This window comes from Cyanistes caeruleus, chromosome 8 (assembly GCF_971803275.1).
Source record: "Cyanistes caeruleus chromosome 8, bCyaCae1.hap1.1, whole genome shotgun sequence".
NCBI classification, from domain to species: domain Eukaryota; kingdom Metazoa; phylum Chordata; class Aves; order Passeriformes; family Paridae; genus Cyanistes; species Cyanistes caeruleus.
This window is the reverse complement of record NC_141708.1, coordinates 23,255,484-23,274,507: the sequence shown is the minus strand read 5'-3', so window position 1 is coordinate 23,274,507 and position 19,024 is coordinate 23,255,484. Positions and strand designations below refer to the sequence as shown.

The 19,024-nt window shown below is 37.8% G+C and overlaps 1 protein-coding gene across 5 annotated transcripts in view; it reads left to right on the top strand.

The window, feature by feature from the left end:
* Positions 1-19,024, top strand: part of DLG5 (discs large MAGUK scaffold protein 5) — a 98,469-nt gene that overhangs the window by 47,081 nt on the left and 32,364 nt on the right. For all 5 annotated transcript variants that reach the window (XM_086899890.1, XM_086899887.1, XM_086899888.1 and 2 more), the window contains exons 3-10: positions 756-921; positions 6,179-6,322; positions 7,842-8,025; positions 11,038-11,297; positions 12,362-12,674; positions 16,521-16,751; positions 17,757-17,941; positions 18,547-18,672. In XM_086899890.1, the coding sequence (XP_086756016.1) occupies positions 756-921; positions 6,179-6,322; positions 7,842-8,025; positions 11,038-11,297; positions 12,362-12,674; positions 16,521-16,751; positions 17,757-17,941; positions 18,547-18,672 (1,609 nt within the window). The remainder of the gene's footprint in view (positions 1-755; positions 922-6,178; positions 6,323-7,841; positions 8,026-11,037; positions 11,298-12,361; positions 12,675-16,520; positions 16,752-17,756; positions 17,942-18,546; positions 18,673-19,024) is intronic.

The following is a 19,024-nucleotide window of genomic DNA, read 5'->3' as shown; positions in this document are numbered from 1 at the left end:
ACAGTAGCCATCATTGTTCAGCTCTGATATTAGGAAAGCTGAGAATTGAAAAGTCTCTTTTAAATGTATGACTGCCCCTTAGAGGAAATATGATGTGTAGTCCAGTTGCAGTGATTATAATGTGCTTGTGTTAGCCAGTGTTGTTAAAAACGAAGCCCAGTTTTCATGATTTATTGGTCAGTGAAATCCTTAACTTCACATACTAGACTGAAAAATTGTGACATGTGAAAGCATAGAATTGCATTAAAAGTTGTCTGTAACCCATGACAGAATGGTATTTCTGTGCTGCTAGAAAAAGAGCCCCTGTGCTGTAGCAGTTTCTTTGCTATCACTGGAATAAGTTGATGTGGGTGAATTTTACATGTTTTTTTGGGGTTTTTTTAAGCATGGACATTGTTCTTTATTTTAAATAACTTTTTTACCTATGACTCCTGTCAGTATGTCAGTTTCTGAGGTCTTTGCAGTTGTTGCTGCTAACTTGCCTTTTAAGCTGCTTGTAAATTCCTGACTAAGAAAGGAACCTACCCATGCAAACTGAACGTGCAACACAGGGCCATTCTGCTAGCATGGGATATGACTGGAGCTATTCTTCTTTCAACTCACTGATGAAAACTTAGATGAATTGCTTTCTTTTTGAACAGGATTCTGCAGACAGACATACAGGATTTTTTTAAAATTAACATTAATTTCTTTAATGAAGTTGAGTTGTTGTTTTGAGGCATTTGCTCACTGCCAAGTATGTGTCTCTTCATCAGGTACGACTGGTAAAGCATCATCTCCACCACCCGTGATAGACACGAGACAAATGAGCGAGAAGCTGGAGACTATTTTGTACCAGCTCCGTCAGGTGACTCGAGAGAGGGACGAGCTGCGCAAGCAACTTGCACTTTCATCTCCAGGGTCAACTTTTGATGACTGCAGGTAAACAGAAAGGAAATGTAGCATTTTCATTTAGTCTTCAATAGTGTTTTCAAGTGTCTTGACACCTGCTTGCCTGGAAAACAGTAAGGAGCTTGCAGTGTCTATATGTTGCTTGTAACCTACTTGCATCCTGGTGAAGTGCCCACATCCATGTTTCAGAGCTTCCTGTTGAGTGCCTATTCCCACTTTGTCCAGCAATTTTTCTGTGGGACTGAGGGATGAAGGTCTCATCTCTGTGTTGAGAAAAGAAAGCAAAGAAGTTGCTTAAGACTTCATGGGTTTTGTTGTGGGAAGAGAAAAAAGACAGTGGATGAAGTATTTGGTGTTTGGAAAACAAGAGAGAAGAAAGAGAAATAGCTCTGAATACTTGGCTGGAGAACAGAAATGAGGAGAGGAAAAATATCTCAGCTATTTTTATGCTTCTGCAAGGAGAGAGGGGTTTGGATTTACACTGAGTGGAGTAAGTGTTTTTTGGAAAATCAGCTTTCTGGTATACATATGCAGGGAAACTTGTAGCAGAAATATGTTAAGAATAAGGAATTCTTCACCGAGCATGCTTTTTCAGTCATTTAACAGCCAGCAGGCTTGGCTAGCTCATTCCAGTTTGGGGGCTGATGTTATGAGGAAGACAGTACTCAGAGTATGAGTTAATTGTAAAAAAGGGTTTTATTGAGTAGGCAATAGAATTAGTTTATTTTGAAGGGTTAAAGATCTGCTAATGTTTCAGTCTGTCTGGGTACGCTGAGCACTTTTTGTCTGTATATGTATAGTACCTTGGAAAAAAAATTATGTCACTGAATCTGGAATAAGAGCAAAGACCAGTTTTTCTGGGAGGTGTTGCCATCATGTACCTTTTATGAACTTTAATGTTTTGTTGTTACTTCATCAGCTGTGTCTGTATGTGATCAGGTGGTTAATTAAACTTTTTGTCTGTATTTAAGATTTGAACCAGTGAACTGACATTTTTAGAACCTGGGGATTTTATAAACTCAGTAGCTTCTTAATGCCCCCTTCCTCCCTCCTTGAGTTCTGAGGGCTCCTTTAAGAGCATCATGTTCTATGTAACCACCTCAAAGCATTGTGGGGATGGGAAAGGAAAAAATTGTCAAATGTCAACATCTTTTGCACAGCTTCCAGTTACTTAGTTAAATAGAAGGATTTCTTCTTTGAAGTTACTGGAGCTTAGGCATGGAGGATTTTATAGCTCACAATCTTCTGCATAATCCAGGATGCTATTAATAAAGTTCTGATGAGCTGTCCTCTAGACTGCCCTAGTTTTCTCTTTGTCAAATCAATCCTTTGCTTTCAGTGTAGGATTTGTGTGTTGTATAAAGCATGAATGTTTACAGCTCCAAGAACAACCCATCAAAATAAACCTTGTATTTGGGAAGTCCCTGGACAATACATATTAGATGGAGAATGCTGACTTCCAAACAATCAAGTATTTGAAGAGTGAGAAATGAATGAAGATTATTGACATTCTTTTCCTTCAGTGTGAAAGCAACCACTGGTCCCATCTGCATACACATTTATGGTTTTTGAAATCTTACTGGAATTTGTTTTACTTTTTGAATTCTTTCCTCTTCTAAAACTATAATCTTCATCCTTCCAGGAGTCAAAGCCTGGTAAACTTTAATACTGAAGTGTCCAAGCTGGGAGATAATGATGTGGATGGTGACTTTTGCTACCCTGGCTTTATTTTCCTGGCTGTGTGTGCTGCTGTAACTATGGCTGTACCAAGCACAGGTGGTGCAGAGGCAGACCTTGACATGTCACCTTGGATGCTTCACAACAGCTCACAGCACATTTGCAGTCTGGGCTGTGCTGGCTGAGGAGGTTGCAAAACAGAGAGCTGTTTTCCAAGCAAATGTTGACTAAGTGTAGAGCAGTGGCAGAGGAGCCACAGCAGTGGATTGTGATGTGCTGAATCAGATCAGCATGTGCCATCCTGCTGGACATGAGTAGGATTGCTCATGCTGTGCCTGTGGATTGACAGTGGCTGTGTGTGTGCATGTGTGCTGGAGATTAAGCACATAATTAATGAGCAATTAATTAAAAATAATTTAGCATGCTCAAGTTGCATGTTATGGACTCAAACCTGCTGTTATTACTCACATAATAGTAACAGTAAAAGAGAACCACAACACAAATTAATATCCTGAAAATTGTCTTCCATAAGAGGCTGTTTTTTGTGTAATCTTTAGTTATTGCAATTATAATAGTAAATGATAAGTCCTTGGAAGCTGTTAGGTAGGATTGCCCATAAAATTGGACCCGTGGTTGGCATTAGTTTTTCTGTGAGCATCAGATAAATGTCAGTCTTGCCGTGACCTTGTTTTATGGCCAGGGTAATTCCACTATAGCATAAAGGATTTTTGAAGTTCTTATACAAATACCAGAAAAACAGTTGGGCCTTTGACACTAGCATTTTAAATTTTGTTAATGTTTGAACAAGTGCTTCCAAAGTAGTAACTGATATTTCTCCTTTATTGAAATCATAATTTTTGGTATTTTCTGGGGCATTTTAGCATAAAAGTTTGGTGGTCTTGCTTAAACAAGAGTCAGCTACTGCATGCAGTTGAACTGTTGTCTTGCAACAGTTTTGATTCTTGACTTCTGACCAATATTCCTTCCCTTACTCCTGTTTTTCTTGCTGAGACAATAAAGCCTTGGAACACCAGTGTGGAACATATGGCCTTGGGTATCCATGTGGCTTTTATTTCATGTAGATGAGGTAGAATGCAGAATGTTATTGGTGGTATTGTTGGTCCTTCCTCATTGTGTAGGTTGGCTAACTTGTCTCCATACGGTCTAAAAAATGGAGAAAAAAATCCCTAAATAAAAAAACTAAATAAGAAAGAAATTATTATTATAAATAAATATTTTTTTCTGTATATAAACTAATAAACATGGTCTCCACATGTTTTTAGATGGTTTGTTGGGTTTTTAAATGTTGCTTTGCAATTTGAATGGTTGGTTTTGGTTGTGGGGTTTTTTTGTTTCTTTTTTTTGGTTGCTTGGTTTTGTTTTGGGTTTTTTGTTTGTTTTATTTTTTAAAAATAGTGTCAGTGTTACTTGAGCAATATATGAAACACATGTGATAGATGTTAGACTTGTAGAACAAGTTTCACCATAGCTTTCAGACTGCCCTAATAGTTTAATTATGAACATCTGTTAATAGATCTCAGTAAACGAAATGTTACAGCTGAGAGCTAAACTGTACTCCAATTAATGCTGTCATTTAAGACTGTGGTGGACAGATGGTATCTACTTTCAATCATTTCACCCTAAGGTCTAATTTAAATCAATAACTTGTGTTTTAATGATCCTGTCAAGGGTGTAAACATTTCAAATCAAGTTTAACTTTTGCTAACTACGTCTGTGTTTTAAAGGAATAGCCCTTCACTAGTTGTGGTGATGTCTGTAATAGTGTGTGAGTAATACATTACTTTTGGTACCTCTCAAGAATTAATTTAAAAATACCCTAAAAGAGACCCCTTTAGACATGACTTGAGCATTTGGTAACTTTACATGATTTTAGGTTTTATTTGTTGGTAAAGTTTATTAATCAAGGAAGAGGCTTTTGTTTTGTTTTTCCCCCGAAGCACTTCTGTAGAGAAAGGAGAGAAGGAGGAATTACAATCGAAGGTCTCACTATTCAGCAACCCAGATGCAACTGAGTTGCCAAAAAGTACCTTATATCATACCTCCCCCACCCCTGAAAATCTGAAACAGATGTGGCTGGCATTTCTTTTTTTGAAGTTTTGTTCTTTTATTATTATTATTTTTTTAACAACTCTCACCACTGCAGTAGTGCAAAGCCATTTTCATTTTGATTCAATTGCCAGCTGCATTTCAGTTCCAGAACCCATGTTGCTATTTTTTGTATGAAGCAAAGAAAATTCTGATTGCTTTTCAGGCTGTGCTTCCAGAGAAGCCATTTGGGGGAGTTTGAGGTTTGAGGGAGGAAGAGTCATCTGTGCAGCAGTGGAGCAAATCTGATATGAGAACAAGCAGAGTTAAATTAGAAAACAATTGTTTTCTTTTGGAGCCATTAGTTTTCTCTTTTGGTGGTTTGCTTGGTTTTTTTCACATTGCCTATGGGGTTATAAGAAACCCAGGAGATGATACAGGGACAGATGTCAGAAGCTTCATTTTGAAACTAGAAAATTCAATGGAGCAAAAATCCAATGACTGTACAGAGGAGAAACAGTTCAGTTCAGAGTCTCTTTTAGATGCTTAGTGCTACAAAGAAAGAAGATATAATCCTGCTAATTTAATTTCTAGTAGAATATCCAAATCTAATTAACTCTAATCTACAAATAAAGGTATCATGTACAAGCACCATACATAGATTATATTCTAGATATAATCTATGCTTGTCAATTGTTTGACCACGTAGACTATTTTAGAAAATTTCTCTCCCTATCATCCAAAGGAAATTTGAGTAAAAAATTTATTTTGACTCATTTTGGCTTTTATTTTGTTCAGTTTACTGAAAAATGCTTGTTGGAGATTATGTTGCATTGGAGATTTCTAATAACCCAAATTTTTAAAAAATAATTATCTTATGAAAATGTAAGGTAGAGTCTGACATGATTTCTCATTATTTATAGTAGCTTAAAAGAATATGGTAGCACACAATCAGGTGTGTAATTCAGCACAATGACTTGGTCAAACAAGTCAAACTCTGCCAGCACAGAAGTGTGTGTTTGATATCCCATTGGAAGTCTTTCTCTCAAGCATGTTTTCCTAGGGAGTTGAACAAGGTCCTCCAGCTGCTGCCTGTGAGAAGCTTTGTTTAGCCCAGGCCTCCCAGCACGCCCAGCTGACTGGGGCAGCCTCTTCCAGCTCTGTCCTCACTGCAGCTCTGGGCTTTGTCACTGGGACTGGACTGTGGTGGCACAGGAAAGCGAGTCTGCTGTGATGGACCCGTCCTTGTGTCAGTGGGAGTTCTGTTCTGGGCTAGTGTTGCTGCTCAGAAGAGAGGGGCATGCAGGTTCAGTGCTATTTTTGGCCATGTTAGTGATAATTAGACAAAATTATTATATGTTACACCTCAATATAAAACTAATATAAGTTCAAGTCAGTGACTTTTTATTAGTGGTTGCATCTTAATGGGAACTGGTCAATATTTAAATCAATAAATATTATAACCTAAATATCAACAGTTGTGTGATAGCATTTTTTATTGGATAATAATTTCCCATTCACTTTAGTACTTGATGTTTGACCTCATACTCTTTTCCCATGCTAGGCCTAGTCCAAAACCAAATCATGATTATGAAAGGCTGAAGATTCAGTGTATGAAGGCCATGTCAGACCTACAGTCTCTGCAGAACCAACACACCAAGACACTGAAAAGGTGTGAAGAAGCAGCAAAAGAGGCAGATTTTTATCAGTAAGTATTAGTAAAGCTGTACAAGGTAAGAGTTCACCAGTACCAGTGCTAGATCAAATAGCATTAGAACATGGTAATCAAGTAATTTTTTAATGCTGTTTTTCCTCTTAAATTGTAAGATCGATGTTTGCATCAGATAAAATATTTCTGGCCATTTGAAATGATCAAGTATGGACTGCCTGTTTTACTTTTAGGAATTTGAGACAGAAGTTCCCAGTGTCTTCCTGGGAAAAAAGAAAGTCTGATTACTCATTTGAAGTTGCAATCTAACAATTTTACTGTCAGGCTAGAGAACAGAATATAATCCAAGAGAATGGAATTCCTTATTCTCTTATATTGTGATTGTGATAGCTCTTGTGACAGTCTGTGGAAGTTTTAACACAGGTTTAATTCTACTGTTATTTTTTCCTGCAATAGTTGCTAAAAACCTGTGTTCTTTTTAAAATATAAAATTTGCCTTCTAAAGAATTTATCACTTCCACTGAAATCTGAATGACAGCAGATTAATAACCTACATGTGAAGATTACATATGCTTAATTGTGGCAATATAATTTATGAAAATGCTTTTATTTTAACAGGTTGTTTTAATTTTAAGGAAATTTTTTTTATGCTTTGTTCATTCAGTGCAGGAAACGTTGGTATTTCTCTTCATAAGGAAGAAATGTAACATATCTTAGATGCAAATTTTTTCTATATAAATACGTGTTCTAATATTTACCAGCAAGTATGAGAGTTTATGTAGAATCATTCTGTTTCAACAATAGGAATACCTGTCAGTATCCAAAAGTTACTTTTTTGATCTGCAGTAGTAAAATACGTCCCGTTGACTTATCTGCTCTTTTTCAGCATTGCTGTAGTCTAATTTTAGGCTTGTAGTTTGAATTTTAATCTGAATGATTGCCTCCTCATGTGGCTTTCAGTTGTTTAAGTAAGAGTGTATTTCTTTCAGTAATTATAGCTGGCACAATGAACTTTGGAGAAAATTTTTATCTTGAGTGTAGTTGAAACATACATAGTGTGTTTTTCTGGTTGTGGAGGTTTTTTGGTAGTTTGGTGGGGTTTTTTTTTTTTTTTGTTGTTGTTTTTACAACAGTATCACACAACAGAATTTTGTCATTTTCATCTGTGTTTTGTTTAGCTACTGCTCAGCTGAGGAGCTCAGCAGAAAGTAGAAATTACTGGTGGGATAATTCTTATTATCTCAAGGATCATCATATTATTCTGTTTTTGTTTGTCTGCCTGCTTTTAATGGCTAGGAAATTGCATTGACATGTGCCATAAATCCATCATCTCTTCTGATGAGGTTTAAGAGTGCTGTGTACATCCATGTATTTTCATACTTACATCCCTGTTTGTTTCTGGGTTTGGTTTTGCTTCCTGATGCTTGCAATACACAGATATGCAGAATTGAATTAGTTAGTTGCTTTCTTGGTAGGAAACTCGTGCTTGAAATGAATTACTCCAGGACTTTGTCCTTGCAAGTTGGACCCTAAGAGCATTTTTTGTGTGCCGCGACAGCACGTTGCACAGTCGGCTGCTGAGCGACCAGTCCCAGCTGAAGGAGGACATGGATACCCTGAAGAGGAAGAACACGCAGCTGGTGCGGGAGCACAATCACCTGCAGCAGTCCTGTGAGGAGATGAAGAGGCTGCACGACGAGGATCAGAAGGAGATAACAGACCTGCGCAGCCAGCAGCAGCAGGTGAGCCGCGGCCTGGAGCGCCTGTGCTGGAGGGGATCGGGGCTTCTTCCTTCCCCAGAGAGACCTGAGTGTGCAGCATTGCTGCCTTTAGTGTCTCACTCATTCCCAAAAAGCCTCTTCACCTTGGACAGTGTTAGGGGAGACCATGACATCTTGGTTATTAATTGATTTTCTTTGTCTAGCTGGAAGAAATGAATAAGGAGTATTTAAATGCAGAGGTGAAAAAGTATACATGAAGATGGTATTTGCATGATATTTTATAAAAAATGGGTAGAAAGGCATCAGAAATCTAACTTGAAGCTGCAAAGTGATTGAAAATATGACTTTTCCTAGGGTATTTTAGGGAGCAGGGCTTACTTTAAGCTTGCATGCTATGGTTGTTGATTTTTTGGGAAGAATCACAAATGGTTGATTAATGTTTTTGAAATTGAAACAAAATGACAGAATTTTCAGGAAAGGAGGGGTTGGACATTTCAGAGCTTTATATCACAGGCTGTCTCCAGGCTAGTTTTGTTCACATACTCTGAAAATCAGAAGAAGAGTAATGCTAGGGAGCAACTGGTTGTATCAGGTCCGCTGTTCACCTAGGAAAAAGTCTGTTCCTTTAGTTAGAATTGTTACAGTGACATGTGGAATGGTTAAACAGAGTATCTGGGTTCACTGTGTAGGCTGATTCACAGGGCAAACTTGCAAGTCAAACATTAGGCTTCAGAAGAAATCTATGCGAGCCAAAATAATTATTTGCTAGGGTAAGAGGGGCAAAGGTCAAAGCAAGCTGGATGTGCTGAATGGTGCTTTAGGAGGTGCTTGAAGGTAGTGCAAAGAGGAGTGAAAGTTTGTTCTTTCTTTTTATCCATTTTTCTAACACTGTCTTGCAAGTTCTGCTGTGAAACTACGTAGTGGTTTGGTTCAGAAGATAACAGAAATGGTTTGCTGTGTCAGCCTGGGCAAATAGTTGGTCTGTGCCTCAGTTTCCCAGTCTGCAAAGCAGGGATGCAAGACCTCTGAGTGAAGGCTATTCTATTTTGCCATTCTGACCTGAAGTTTGGAATTATCTGGAAGCATAGGAGGAGGCTGAAGTGTCATTGTCAGGACTGATTTAAAGAAATCCAGTCTCATGTCAACATCATGATTAAACCTTTAAAGAAAATTATGTATGTGACTCTTAGTGGGAAAATCGTGTAACTCTATTTCTCAGCTTGTCAGAGTGATTCATGGTGTCTTGACGTGGTGCCAAAAGTCTTATCTTGTTCCTGTAATTTCTCCTATGAGTTAGTCTAACTCTGTGTTGATCCCTCTGACGTGTTGTTTCGTTGTCAGGCCATAACAAAATACATCTTGGCCTCAGAGAGTAAAAGCTTTTGATCAAATTACTCTTTGTGTGGGATTGTCATGGATTTGCTGTGTAGCAGCTGACCAGCTTAAGTTTCTGCTGCTCACATATGGAGTTTCATGTTGCCATGGCTGTCTTCCTTGGGCCAGCTGGGACTATTTACTTTCTTTCTTTGGGGTTTTGAATGGGAGATGTTTATTCTACTGGTGTGTCCATCTTCCCCTGGCAAATCTGTGTTAACAAGTTAATGCTAAATTCCATCCAATGTCTTGTGTGTTAGTCCTGCTTTTCTTTCATTATTTTGTGTGTTGTCGACATAAATACATTCCTCATATGCTTTAGACAGTGAGAAGTGGTTTGTTTCTGTTTGAATTCCTAAATAATTTGTTCTCAAACCTGCTCTTAAACTCATTTGGGAAGTAGTGTTCAGGAAAATGGCTTTCTTGAGTATTTACATGTTACGTATGCCTACAGTTTACCACGTGCTTAGCTTATCTGAAATGGTTCACTGAAGCATGCTGGCTAATCATGTGCCCAGCTCTGTGCAGGTCGTGCTGCTGAATCCACTGAGGATTGGGATGTGCATGGAAATAGCCCAAGTGCAGTCTTGCTCCAGGGCCACTTTTATCTATCCTGCTTAGTTAAAGGAGACCAGGATCAGGCTGCAGAACTTCTGTCTCTGCTCTTGCCTGGGTAGCCAAGTGGTTTATTAACAATGACAGGAGTTAGCCTCTACCTCTGGGCAATGAAGAGTGGGCAGGCAGCCTCTTGCTCTCCCCTTCCCATCTGGTCAGCTGCCACCCAGGTTCCTCCATGCTCAGGAACTGCTCCCTACTCTGAATATAAGACACAAAAGATGAGGACCTAATTTGTGCAGGATAGCTGCTGCATGTTGGGTTTCAAATTTTTATAGAGCTCGTGTTTCCTTCTAGTTTTTGAATGCTTTTTATTTTGAGATAGTTAGGGATATACCTCTGTAGGCTAATGTTAGTATTATATAATCCCTGACACCTCTCTGTATAGAGAGCATTCCTGTTTCTTCCCACTGCTCCATCAGAGCCAGATTTCAATTTAAAAGACAAAACCAGAAAAAAAGGAGCATAGAATTAAAAAAAAAGAAAAAAAAGCTTTAGGCTTTCTTTCAGGCATATTTTTTGCCTTTTGAGAATGAATAAGAACTAGATTTGCTGACACTCATTAGGGCTTTCTTATGCTGTTGCTGGTCATGTATCATCAGTGTTGCAATTTACAGCAAGATTCCTACATTGATGTAAATTTAATTTAAAACTAAGATTCAGGTCAGGCTTTATTCATGTTTAAATGGATTTTTCTCTTCCTGTTCATCTTTTATGTATGCTTTTTGAAACACAAACCTCTGTGGGAAGTTCTCAGATGAAATATTGTATGAATATTAAAATAATATGCCTGAGTGTATAACATTTTGGGCAGATTTTATTCTCATTAAGTTTTAATTATTTAATTCATTCAGAGGATACAGGGAACCTATCATGAATGCCACCTCGTGGGCATCTCCTAAATTGCCACTACCATCTTGGTCATCAAGTCACTATATTTTTTTTTTGTTCTAATTTTGTTTCATATGTATATATTTTTAAATCAGACTTCTTGAACTGGTTAATAATAAATGTTATTGATAGAGTTTCTGGCATTTTTTTAAGGTTATGAAGCAAAATGGATCATCAGAGATACTAAATAAACTTTATGATACCGCAATGGACAAGCTGGAGGGTGTGAAGAAGGACTACGATGCCCTGAGGAAACGGTACAACGAGAAGATCGCGAGTCACAACACAGATCTGAGCCGTCTGGAACAGGCTGAGGAGGAGAACAGACGTCTTCAGAAACAGATTGACATGCTAATGAAGCAAAGGGACACAGCAATTCATTTCCAACAGCAATATTCATCTTCTCTTAGGAGGTATAACTGAATTCTGATACCTTTGATTAATCCGTTCTAATGTAGCATCTTATTTCCATTGTGCTAGAATCACAAATACCTTCCTAATCTTTTTTCTAAAATTTTCCTCTAGTGTATGTAATCTTGCTGTGATGAGTAAGCATGTGTATTTGTATAAAAATTTCTGGAAGGTTCTGGAATGTGTGATGGGGGTGCTAATTTAGAGAAATGGTGCATTTTCTTACGAAAAGGGTTTCCCGTTTACAGTTTTGGAGTTGTATGAGAAATTTTAACCATTGTTTAACTCGTGTGAGAAAGGGACCTATGTTTATTTTTAGTTGTAGGCACAGAAGTCAAATGCAATCAGAATTTTGTTAAACCTCAGACTTTGTTCCAAACAAACTCTTTAACTCATGGTGAGCCCGCATATATATCTCTTTATTTAAATACTAAGTGCAAATCAATAAGGGAATGTTTGCAAACGAAGATCATCTCAAGCTTAAGTTAACTTTTCATGGTGTTAGAATTGGAGACTGTGGGGGGCTGTGAGACAGGGCTTTGGGCTGGCAGCAGAGTTCTCTGGCTGCAGGTATTTGGGAGTCTTGTTTCACTGAGAGGGAGCTACAAGCAGAACATGTGTTAAAACAGCAGGGCACGGACACTCATAGCACACCTACCCCTCTCTGCTCCTTGACACCCAGCCTACACCATTAACCACATGGGGTAGGGAGCACATCAGCACACACAAGGACTGCAAAGAGCATCTGTGGGTGTGTTAATGTTTTCATTGACTGTTAGGGGGGATACACAACTCCCACAGACCAAAGACAAAAAATGGTTTTCTCCACGTTCATAAATGGTTCCTTGTAACTGTTACGGTTCAGTCCTTTAAGAGATTCTGTAACATTCCTTAAGGTTCACTGACATTCCTAAAGCAATGGGTATTTTGCAGCACAAAGAATACATTTCCTAACAAGTCTTCTGTGGTTATGTTTTACCAATGGACACATTTGTTTACACAGCCAAATCCTTAATGTATGAAAATGAGTAACAAGTGTCTTACTGGTGTTTCCGCTTGGTTTTAGGTTTGAATCGGTACAGCAGGAGCTAAGCAACGCCACAGCACAAAACAAAGAGTTGCAGAGAGAGATGGAGCGATTACAGTCAGAGGTGACAAGGTTCAAAACAATGCAGCTGAAAGCAGCCAAGGATGCAGAAAAATACAAGGAAGAAAGGGATTCGGTTTTCAATGAGTACCGCCTCATAATGAGTGAGAGAGATCAAGTAATCAAAGAGGTAGATAAGCTTCAAACAGAGCTGGAGCTCGCCGAGTCCAAGCTGAAGAACACTTCTTCTGAGAAGCGAGTGGCCAGTGAAGAGCTGGAAGCTTTAAGACAGGTATGAAGCTACTGTTTTAGTGGGGAAAGGAAATGAGTATATGTTCTTGATGCTGGGATCAGGAATGTATGACTGATTAGTGGAAAATAAGAATGCATTGCAAAGAGGAAATTGTATTCTGATGTTTTCCTATACCAGTTCTTTTTACTGTCAATTTCCATGTTTGAACAGAGTACCTGCCAGTTGAAATGTGCTATACACTTGACTTAATTCTGTCCTGCATATTATAAATCCTTTCCTTTGCTGTGTTAGTCTTTTATATCTTCTTAAGTAATGCTCTCTATAATAATATAGCTCTAAATATTCATTATTTTAAACTTTTAACCTCTACAGGAACCACTGGATACTATCTGCTGTGGCTTAGGATGGCACATGATCAAGTCATCTCAAACACTTATGCAAAGCCTGTGCTGACATGCATGCTCTTACTCATTTGCCCTTCTACTGCCTCTAAGTTAAAGAGGATATATTGAAGACTTTTTCTTTAGAATTCAGGCATGCCTTAAAGTGTGTGAAACCAGAACTTTCTATTTTTCAGCAGTATGTTCTTGAAATGCTTATGTCACAGCCCTGCCAGAATGAAGCTGTTATGATTTGCAGAACACAGTTTTCTGCTCACTTTCATTTCCGCTGACATGCATTCACTTGACTATTTGGTTTACAAATACTTAATTCAGCATGAAATAGCTACAAGCAAATGTATTCATTGCCTATAAATCTTACTTTACTCTTTTCACAGCATTACATCTGAACAAAATATTCTTACAAAAAATTAAGGGTGGAGCTTTCTTTTAAATAAATAACACCATTTTTTGAGGAACATAAGTGGACTGTGACATGTGGCATCAGAGCTTCAAAGTATGACTAAATTCTGGTCTTAAGAAGTCATATTTTCCAGCCCTTCATATTTGTCAGCTCAGTAATTCAGCTCTACAGTGAGTGAGGTTTTAGTATGTTTCATACCTCTTCTACTTTTATCAAAGCTTTTAAGCCAATTGAAATGTCTATTGATTTCAGTGGGATCAGGGTTAGTTAGGAATACTCACGGAAATGGCCACAATTAGTCATTCTTCTCCAATTTGTTATATCTGTCATTGTGGCACTGTGAGTAATTTGCCAAAGTGCCTTAAGGGGCAGGGAATTAAAATTCTAAATACATGGGTATTGTCTTAAAGGGTGTTTGAACAAGAATCAGCAAGAGCCTAGGACTGGGGAGTGTGGTGCTGACAAGGCAGAGACATGTACTTTTCTTCACCCCCAGAACTGGCCCTTCAGAAAGCAGAAATACCTGCTGCTGTAATATTCTAAAAGGTGTAAAACAGCCATACCTGAGTTGTCTTTTTGTTCCCATTTTTCTTTCCTGTAGCTATGGCTCTTTTGCTTGTGAAGAGGTATGTTCTTATGTCACATAGTGCTGGCTTGCTGCAGCCCTGTTCAGTGCATAAAGGATTTTGTAGGTTTGTTGGGAAAAATGTTTGAAACATTAAAAAAAAATGTATTGACCAATGTATCAATTCACTTGAAACAGTATCCTGAAATATGTCTCCTGTAAATGGGCTTGTCCTCTCAGTGCATAGCTGTTCTGGTGCTCTCTGAAAAGGCAACTTAGTGGCTCTCACTTTCCATGGGATATATGGCACTTTTAAGTGCCCAATTTTGCAGTGCTCATTGATTGCTTAAAAACAGCACTGAATCCATTTACATAATTTTAAATGCAGTTCCTTCCCTGAAGCTTGTGTTTGCTAGTGTACCTTTGCTGTCCTAGAGAAATTGTAAAGCAACTGAAATGGAGAAGAGGTTGATTTTTTAAAGCATTATATCTGAGCAGCTACTGATGAGGTCAGACAGTTCATTTCCAAGTTAGACATGTAAGCTTTTATTGGTCACACGTGCCCAAACTTATTGGTTCAGTAGACATCTAAAATGTACAATTTTTCTGGTATTTATAAATGATAGAAGAAATCTCATTACTTTTGCACTAATTTTGCACTATATTGCACTATAGGACAATTTTGGAGTAAGTTCTCATTAACCCACTGGGACTGGATGTTAGAGATTTCCCCCTCTCCTTTCTCCAATGGTGGATTTTTTGTTTGGCATAATCTTTTACTCTGGGAAATACTTAGAATGTTATGTTTCATCTCAGTGGTAGTCGGTTTTCCCCTCAGTTTAACAGATCTGTTCTGTTTTGTCCTTATGTTATCTTCAGATGTGAGAACTTCCTTAAAACATAAAAATAATTCACAAATTCAGAATCATTCAACTCAAACTGCTCTACTGTTTTCAAACAGAAGCTATTCTAGTCAGTACCAAATGGCACGTTCCCCTGTGCTGTGTAGTTGTAATTTTGTGCAAATGTTGTAGGAAAAAGAGGTGAAATTTTACCACTGACCACAGGAGGCAATTGCTGCTCCTGTTCAGATGGTTTATATTGAGCATGCTGAATTAAACTGTGGTAGTGTGTATTTTTTCCAATCACTTTAAAGGACTGTAAATTCTTGTTTAGTGAAGGTCATGCTGAGAACTTTCCCTCTGCCTTGGAGATTTTCATCTCAGGTGCTTGTGGGAAAAGACTTAATATTTTTGTGTAAGTTTTATGCACACATTTGAATGCACATTTTATACAAACTGTAGTTAAACTGTGCAAAATGCTGTTTTCAGTACTAAAACTTGTCTGCACCAACAGATTGTTCAGGGATTTTTCTCTCTTCAGAGTTACTGAGCAAGGAAGGTCTTACTGATGTTGAAAGCACTTGGATGGTAATTGAGATTCACTTACTGAGTCATTAATTCAGTGCTTGTCTGCTACTCTACAGCAAAAATGGCACTCTTGATGTCATTGTTAATAGCCTTAATTAGATACACATCTCACAAATGATTCTGTTAGTACAGCAAAATGCAATTGTCATCTGTGCTTTAAATATTCAATTTTATTCTTTGCAAACTATAAAGGTAAATAGAATGAAAATCAAGTTAATGACATGGTGTCTTTCTATCCTTAAGCACTTCAACCCTTTCTTTCTTTTGCTTTTGAGATGTCAGCTGTCTCTGGTGAGCTTTTAGCAATCAAAACATCAGTATTTTCCAGCTTGGAGTGCCTGTGTTTAAGAGGACTTCTTTGTAGCCATTGACTGAATGCTTCTAGAGACCTGAGCCATCTGAAAATGTAGTGGCATGAAACTGGATTGTTCCAATGACCCATTCTTCTAATAGGAAGTCTAATTTAAATTATTTTAGAAGGGCAGATTTTATTTTAGAACACTTCTACGTTTGCCTTATTGTTTTTATTACAATGCTGTTGAATTCCACTGTAGATGTACTGTCATTGTGTTTTATAGAATATTGTAGTTTTATCTTCAACATTCTATTGCACCTTGGTATTTTAATGGCATATAACTTTAATGTTACTTTAAAACTTATGGAGAAGCTGTAATATGCTTATGTAGCTGGGTTGTATAAATTATTTCAGTCCTGTACAATTGAAGCAGTTGTTTGAAAATATTTGCAATATAGTTTTACCCTTTGCCATATTTGAAAACTTTTTTTGTTTTTTTAGACACCAAGTCGGGTTGATAACTTTTTCTCACTTAGGTTCCTCAGCGTTATCAGTGCTCCCAAAATCTTGCTTACTTTTGACAAAGCACTGTGCTCATGTGATTGTGTGATGTTTTTAATAACACACTTAATATTCTTTGCTAGTACTTGTATGTAATGTGATCTGCCCCCATTTTTCAGAACTTAGTGGTAAACTCTAGCCTTTTAAGGTGTCATGACATGTCTTCAGTTGGAAAAATGAACTATTCCCTTCTGAAGTTAACCCACTGCAAACAATGGATCTTGTTTTAGGAACTGAACTCTGCTCTAGTGGAAAGAGATCGAGCCATTTGTGAGAGGAATGAGTTACTGGAAAAATACTGTCATGAAGTGAAGGACAAAGCTGAGGCCCAGAAGGAACTTGATCAAGCTTGCAAGGATATAGAGACAGTGAAGGAAGAAAGAGATGTTGCCAGGAAAGAGAGAACAGAAGCTATCATCCAGAGAGACCATCTGCTAAGGGAATATTATCAAGCCCGTCAGGTATTGCAGGTCTTTACTGATGCCTTTTCCTTTCTTAGCTTAGTTTGGTCAGTAACTTGCAAGAGATTAAAGATCTGGGCACATTGGGAGTCTCCCCTCTTTTCCTCAAGTCACTCTAAAATATAAACACATGCATGTATGTTCTTCAAGACATACTGACAGAAATTCTTGTTTGGAGGAAATGCAGTTGTGCTTCATATTGAGATTCTGATTGTAAATACAAATAGAGAAAGTTGGCATTTTAATCAAATTGTAAAACCGTGAGTCTAGAATAATTAGTTTCATTTATACTCTTGGAATTAACCACACGCAGTTTTTGCAGGCCCACAGCTTCTAGTGAGCTGTACTGTTGTAGTTGGCTTATGTTATTGTGCTGCAAGCTTGGAGTTTTCTTTGTGTATTTGTCTTACTGTTGTCACCATCGCTCTTGTTCAAAATAGGGAATTTTGGAGGGCCAAGTTAACTTAAGAATGAAGTAATTCTTATCTAAAACAGGAAGCATTAAATAAAAATTTTCTTTCAATTCCATTGCTCTTCAATTTCACTGCTTTGGAATTAAGGGACCTGTATGAATCCCAAGTCTTGGGATTGTTGTCTCAGGGTAAATAACAGATGTTAATGCAGGAAATATGTGTGGTCTATATATTCTATATGCATCTGATTTCTAAGTACACTTGAAGATTTTTTCTGTCTGCTAAGCAGAACAAGATTGAAGCACAGAATGTCATGTCTGAAATATGAAACATTCACTGATGTTATTTTGAAGTGAGGATTCTTATTCATGTAGTTGAACAAATTTGTGTGCTACTGGATGAAATGCATTACAGTAGGTTTTATCTTTCCTCCCACCCCCACCCTCCAAAGTTGCAGCTAAAATAAATGAGTATTTTTCATGAAATCTTAATAATTGAATACATCAGGCAACATACAGATAGTAAAAGCTGTTTGTGCATATGTACCTAAAAATTGTGCCTAAAATACTTATCTGTGTTTCTTAATTCCTAGATACAAGATTCTGCTACCCTGGACATAGAAAGAGCAAACAAAGAAATTGAAATGCTTCGGAAGCAATATGAGGCAATGTCACAAGAACTAAAGGAAGCTGTCCAGGAAGCAGAAGTAGCCAAGTGTAGGAGGGATTGGGCCTTTCAAGAGCGGGATAAGATTGTTGCAGAAAGGGAAAGCATACGGTAAACAACTGCTGGATGATACCTGAGTGATCTCTGTAACACCTGCTGCACAGCTGATGCGGTTCTAGCATGGCTGGGTTTTGCCAGCACTTCCTCTGCATTAGCTGTCACATCACCATGTGACATTTTTAAAAAAATGTTGAGGGCACCTTACAAGGTCTTTGTTGTTTTCTGTGCTTTCATAACCAGAGTGTCTCTAGTAAATACCCTTGAGTCTAACAGCACTGCTGTGTAGGAAAACCAATCGTGCCATCTTTTAGCCATGCTATACTAATAATCCTGCTGTAGCTCTAGTCCTGCACATAATTCTTTGCCTGTGGGGACATGCATAAAAAGTATCCACCGTATTTGTTACTGAATATATCTAAAGAACTAAGAAAAATACTTAAATAATTTTTTTTTCTGCTAGTTTAAAGAGGATAAGTAGAAATAAAGTTCTGAAAGGGATGAAGGGATGAAGAATTAAGACCTAGCATATGTCTTTTTTCTATTTTTTCTTCCTTATCCTTCTTCTTTGAAATTTTATATTAACTATACAATGTGATAAAACCAGTTTACTTTAATAAGGTTTTAAGTAACTAGATTGAAACCTTTTTCTTTTGAAGAACTTTGTGTGACAACTTAAGGAGGGAGAGAGACAGAGCTGTGAGTGACTTGGCTGAAGCTCTTCGCAATCTGGATGACATGAGAAAGCAGAAAAACGATGCTGTTCGTGAACTGAAGGAACTGAAGTATGTTAGAGAAATGACCAAACTGAAATGAAACAAATGAAAGTTTGTGATGAACACTGTGTTTTGTTAGCTGTGTTCTTAAGTGTACCATATGTTGTTACAGCTGTAGGCAGCAGGCTTTCATGTTATCGTGTGTGGAAGCATTGCCTATTTTTTTAGTTATCATGGAAATTATTATGCTGGACAGTGTCAGTTTTATCTTATTATTGAGACTCAGGGTAAGCTTTGTGCTGTGGAGATGCACTTAAGCAGTATTGGGATGCTTTCACTGAAATCATATTAACTGCAGCTCAATTCCTCTCAGCTGTTTACTCACTGGTTTATGGGAGAGGTTTTGCCATTGGTATTTATC